At 50.7% G+C, this 5,632-nt stretch overlaps 1 protein-coding gene and 1 long non-coding RNA gene across 2 annotated transcripts in view; one reads left to right on the forward strand and one right to left on the reverse strand.

Annotated features, from left to right (window-relative positions):
- The first annotated feature begins 567 nt into the window (after positions 1-567).
- Positions 568-5,632, forward strand: part of LOC109515451 (uncharacterized) — a 23,170-nt gene continuing 18,105 nt past the window's right edge. Inside the window, exon 1 of the long non-coding RNA XR_002168194.1 lies at positions 568-627. This is a non-coding gene — a long non-coding RNA (uncharacterized LOC109515451). The remainder of the gene's footprint in view (positions 628-5,632) is intronic.
- Positions 3,910-5,065, reverse strand: LOC109515450 (insulin-like growth factor-binding protein 5). The gene has a single exon (XM_019869241.1). It carries the CDS (start codon positions 4,948-4,950, stop codon positions 4,432-4,434), a length of 519 nt encoding a protein of 172 aa, XP_019724800.1. The 5' UTR covers positions 4,951-5,065; the 3' UTR covers positions 3,910-4,431.

Genomic DNA, 5,632 nt, shown 5'->3' on the forward strand with positions numbered 1-5,632 from the left:
CGGCCAAACGTTTGGTGTGCCCCCGCCGCTGCTGTTGCGGCCTCCTCGGGAGGGCTGCGCGCACTTGAGCGGCCCCTCCCCGGCTTCATCTTGCTCCGCTGGGATAGCAGACCCACAGCTGCAACCCCTCGCGGCATGAAAATAGAAGCTGGCCTCGCCACTTCCCGTCCACTGCCCTGTTTAACACTCTTGTTCTTTTGACCACCCCCCCACCCCCCAAACACACCAAAGGAAAGGGAGAAAGTTTTTTTTTTTTTTTGCGTGCTATTCATGACTGTTGGATTCACCTGGCGCTTTAAAAGGGGCGGGGCTGCCACTGACAGGTGACCGTTCGCGCGACTTATAAAAAACGGCATCGCAGTTTGTTTCGTGAGTGAAAACACTCACTTCGTCGTCGGCATGGCCCAATGGTAAGCTACGTGTGTGTGTGTCCGCTTTTCTCGACCAGACATGTCAAGTGACCTTTTGCATTCGATCATGATCGGTTGCTTTGTTTGTTGTTTGCTTTGCGATGCGTCCGTTGTGCTTTGTTTGACGCATCGCAATGCAATCAGTCATTATAAAAAACGGCATCGCAGTTTGTTTCGTGAGTGAAAACACTCACTTCGTCGTCGGCATGGCCCAATGGTAAGCTACGTGTGTGTGTGTCCGCTTTTCTCGACCAGACATGTCAAGTGACCTTTTGCATTCGATCATGATCGGTTGCTTTGTTTGTTGTTTGCTTTGCGATGCGTCCGTTGTGCTTTGTTTGACGCATCGCAATGCAATCAGTCAGTTGCCGTTCGCAATCGGCAGTTTAAACAGCGTGGGTTAGAGTGTTGCTGGAACGGTGGTGTCTATTTAGTTATTTTTTTGCAGAGTTGTCATGTTTGTCCGGCTGCACTGGGAGTTTAAACTGTGCACTTTGCGTTACGGCTGCAGTGAATCATGGCGCACTCCACTTCCGGGTTTGACCGTTGGGACTTGTAGTTCTTTTGTTCGATTCCACTTGATATGTTTGTGTTGTGTGGTTTCTGACGTTTAGAAAAATGAATAATCTTGACGATAATAGCACTTAGTGAAATCATGGTTGATTAGATTTTTTATGAAACGTATTGTTAAAATAAAGGTATTAATTCATGTCAATTATATACATATTTACATTGTGATGCAGAAAGAAAGATGTATTCATTTTTTTGACTGCATTTATGTGTGCTTTGGGTTATTACCTGCTCTGCTTCTGTGACAACTGCTACTGCTTCTAAATACTGATTCTGCTGCTATGACGACTGCTTCTGCTGCAAAGTGCTCCAATAAATGATCCAAAAAGTACAGAACGAGTAATCCTTCCATGCTGACCGACGATCCCTATTCAGTGGGCCGTGAAAAACGGAATTAACTGAACAATGACTCTCGTTATGTATTTATTTATTGTTTTGTTTACATCACGGCGGCACGGTGGAGGACTGGTTGGCACTTCCGCTTCACAGTGCAGAGGTGCAGGGTTCAATGCCGGCTCTGGCCTTCCTGTGTGTTTGCATGTTCTCCCTGGCGCCTACGTGGGTTTTATCCGGGTACTCCGCTTTCCTCCCACATTCCAAAAACATGCGCAGCACGCTAATGGAACACTTGAAACTGTGCCTAGGCGTGATTGTGAGCGCGGATGGTTGTTTGTCTATGTGTGCCCTGCGATTGGCTGGCCTGCAGTTCAGGGTATGCCCCGCCTACCGCCTGAAGAATGCTGGGACAGGCACTCCACCACGCCCGCGACCCTCCCGAGGAGAAGCGGAAGCCCAAGTGAATAAATGTGTCCTTGGTGGGGACATTTGTACTCGGCGACTCCTTCGTGGAAGTTTGAGGTTATGGCATGAAGTGGGCATTTCGAATTTAGAGACAAGACTGAGGGGCTGTGAATTGCTTTGCAAATGGAGGCAAGCGACGCACTCACAGAACGCGCAACACCAAAACTCAAGGCCACGAGCCTTCCAATCCACACGGCCAAGTGTGGTCGCTGGCGTTTTACCACAGGACAGTCATCGACAAACGTCCTCATCATAAATAAGTGCCCAGACGCGGATGTTTTTGTTCCTCTAGGGCAGTGGTCCCCAAACTACGGCCCGCGGGCCGGATCCGGCCCGCCTCCGCATTTGGTCCGGCCCCCTGAAAATACCACAGAGTATTTTGATTTATTTTTCATCGATGTGGATTTGTCTTTGATCATAAAGTTGGGCTTTTGCAATAAAATGTTCCTTAGTTCTGAACCGTTTTCATTATTAACTATTAATTAGTAACTATTTCATAAACACAGATACAATAAGGTGACATTTGGTGCATCTTTCTATCTGTCAAGAGGCGGCTTCATTTTGTGTGGGTTTCTGGAAAACAATCCATTTTTACATTTCCGTACTCTTGCGGTCACCCTTTTTCTGTTCCAGACTGACCCCGGCTCCCCCATCACAGAAGCGAAAGCTTATGCGGCCCTCACAGGAAAAAGTTTGGGGACCGCTGCTCTAGGGGAATGCAAGCGTTTGCTGCCACCTAGGGAAATTTTCCAGAAGGTCTCGCCCAGCCTGCCCGCAAAGCTCATGTTAGCACAGTGCTGTCATGACTCACGGATCCTTGTCGATGGCAGCATTGAAATCGCTTTGGAGTTAAATTCAGCACCGCTTTGGAGTTGAAGATCAAGATTAGGGGCTAAATCACTGTCACGGTTTTGGCTCCGTCTTTGTTTGTATTTTAACTCCAGCTGGATTGGAGGGCCTGACCTCCTGCTCTAATCAACCACATGTAGAAGGACTCGGACTTCAGCCTTGCCTCGTCCGATTAATGACTGATATTTCCTAGACCTCACGAGCATGCTCTTGTTTTGAAAGTGTTTGGGATTTTCAAGTCGCTCCTGAGTGATTATAGGGTTACGCGTGTTTGGATTAATGCCGTTTCGGTTTGTGCACTTTCGGGTGTCGAAATTACCTTGCCGTTTGTTTTGTTCGTATATTTGCTTTTCCTGGCCATTTGTTGCCAGCGATCTCTTTTGGGACTTTTGTCGGTCCTTCGTTTTTCATGTTAATAAATATTTTTTTGTTTCGTCGTTGATCTGAGCCTGCGTTTGTGGAATCCGCACACCATCTGGTTTGTTTTCGCACCTTGTCACTCACGGCCTGTCACGTAAATTATGAGCAAGCGAGAATGAAAAGCGTTCCCACAGCCAGACGCAACTATTAATGGCCGGACAGCCGACGGCTGACCAAATCGATCGGCAACTCTTTTGATGCTTGAACCTTAAGGCCGCCGGCAGCGCGGCCACGCGCATATTGAACGCTTTTCCGACAGCTTTTCTCTTCCTCGCAGTCAAGCAAGTGAAGCGGAGAGCTGTCAATCAAGCAGCCCAGCGCGCGCTGAGATTTGGGCCTGCAGAGAGACGGTTTAAAATCAAATTAAGGCGCTAAGTTAATCAGGTGGCACCTGCCATCTGTCAAACTCACATCCACATGCTTTTTTTTTTTTCTCCATTTGAACGTGAACCATTTTCACATCTTGTGTTGATGACACATTCGTTTCTTTACAATTGAAAGTGGGTCGATTGGACCAAGGCAATGTTTACTTGGAAAAAAGAAATCACCATTTGTCATTGACGGGAATGCCAGCGAACAATCGTGACAATGCACCCGACTCCTTTGTTTGGATTTGACGGTGATCTGGGGTCTTGCCAGAGGATAAGATGGGATTGACTTGGGTCACTTTGACCCAGGCGTCTCGTTACGAAGTCCGTTCCGAGTCATTTTTGAGATTCGGCAACCATCTCGCTGCTGGCAGTGAATCGGATAGATCGTCTGGAGCCAATTGTAAAAAATCCAATCGACATAATTTGTATCTCATGACGGGCTGCATTACGAATCGTTTTTCTCACGCATCTGGCGACTTTGTTTTTTCGATTTGATGACCATCTGGGCTCTTGTTGGTGGAGAAAATTGGATAATTATTCCTGAGTCAATTGTAAACATGCCAGCGAACACAGTTTGCGTCTCGTCATTTCAGGAGGCAGCCGGCTATTTTGCAGCTCCAGTTGTGATGGAGGATCCGAGTCTCCAAATGAATTTGACACGGGACAGGTTGCGTCGGACGGATGCCAGTAACTCGTCAAGAAAGCGTTTCGGTCCAAATATGTCAGCGTTTGTGTTGATGGCGCACTGATTGGATTCCGCGGGATTTCCATTGGGGGAAATGCCCCCAAACATCGTCGGTGTGTCGTTGCCAATGCAAATAAGTGAGCGTTTCCGTTGCGCCGACGACCACTTCATTGTATTTGACTTGCTCCCTCTGACCGGGGGCGGCTCAAATTGGACAACCGCCAGTAAACGTCATTCGCCAGTCATCGTTCGGCTGCGTTGGGTGTCTTTCACTAGAACACGGGTCCACTTTGACGCGCAATACAACAGGAGGGTCCGGGCGGCTTTACGTCGTCCCCCCGCGGCGTGAGCGCGCCACATGAAATGAGGTAGGAAGACATCCTCGCAGTGCCAAAAACGCACACAGGCAAGGCAAAAGCAGGCAAGTACGCAGGTGCGCAGGCAGGCGCGCGACGCCCTCCATCGTCTCACCGAGTGCGCGCACGCGCTGCGCGCTTCTCTTACCTAGGGGCTGGTGCGCGGGTTTGTATCCCTTCTCGTTGCTGCACGCTCCGCGGCCGTGGAGGAGGGCGTGCAGGGGCTTCTCTTCGCCGCTGCGCGGCAGGCATCGGAGACCCTGCGCGCACGTCCCCGTGTACACGCCGCACGCGTGGCCCTCGCTCAGCGCGCAGGTCAGGCAGCAGCCGCAGCCCGGCTCCTTGACCAGCTGGCAGCCGCTCGGGATCGGCGGGCACATGGACTTGGCCTTGTCGTCGCACGTCTCGCACGGCACGTACGAGCCCCAGCAGCAGCAGCCGCGCAGTCCCCACAGAAGCGGCGCCAACAGGCACAAGGTCCCAAACATCGTTGTCGTCGTCTCGCCTTCGGTTATCGCGCACGTCAAAAAAAAAAAAAAAAAAAAGCGGGGGGGGGGGGGGGGGGGGGGGGGGGGGGGGGGGGGGGGGGGGGAGGAGGGAGGGGGAGGGACGGAGGAGGGGGAGGAGGAGGAGGAGGGGGGGAAAAGTGGACCGCTCTAATGAAGCACAATGCCTCGATCAGATAATCCAGTCTTAAAAGCTAAAGGCAAGAGTCTTGATCCAACGGGTGTTTCTATCTCATTCAAAACAAAAGCCAAAAAAAAAAAAAAGCACCTTAATTAGAAGCTTGGACAAGCGGGCGCTCTCTCACCCCGAAAATGAGCGTCCGCTGCGAGAAGACCCCCCAGCCCCCAAAAAATGTTAAAAAAAACCCCAACAAAAAAAAACCGTCTTGGCATTAAGCGAGGGCGACAAAAGTCCAAAGGCTCGCCTTCAGTGAGCGCGACTTTCTTCAGCTGACGATCCAGAGCAGACTGATCAACTTGGGAGCTGCTTTGGCTTTTTAAAAACAGCCCGAGCAGCAGCCGGGGAAGGGAGGCGCACTTGTTCCACCGCTTGGAGCCACGCCAAAACTTCTCGCCCGCGCTCTCTCTCTCTTTCTCCCCCACCCTCACTCCCTCCCTCTCTGTCTCTCCCTCTCTGTCTCGCTCACCCACTCTCTCCCCCCCC

The sequence above is a fragment of the Hippocampus comes genome, unplaced genomic scaffold (genome assembly GCF_001891065.2).
Source record: "Hippocampus comes isolate QL1 unplaced genomic scaffold, H_comes_QL1_v1.1 scaffold173, whole genome shotgun sequence".
NCBI lineage: Eukaryota > Metazoa > Chordata > Actinopteri > Syngnathiformes > Syngnathidae > Hippocampus > Hippocampus comes.

Coding starts and splice junctions, on each gene's coding strand:
- LOC109515450 (XM_019869241.1), bottom strand. CDS start 4,950: ATGTTTGGGACCTTGTGCCTGTTGGCGCCGCTTCTGTGGGGACTGCGC.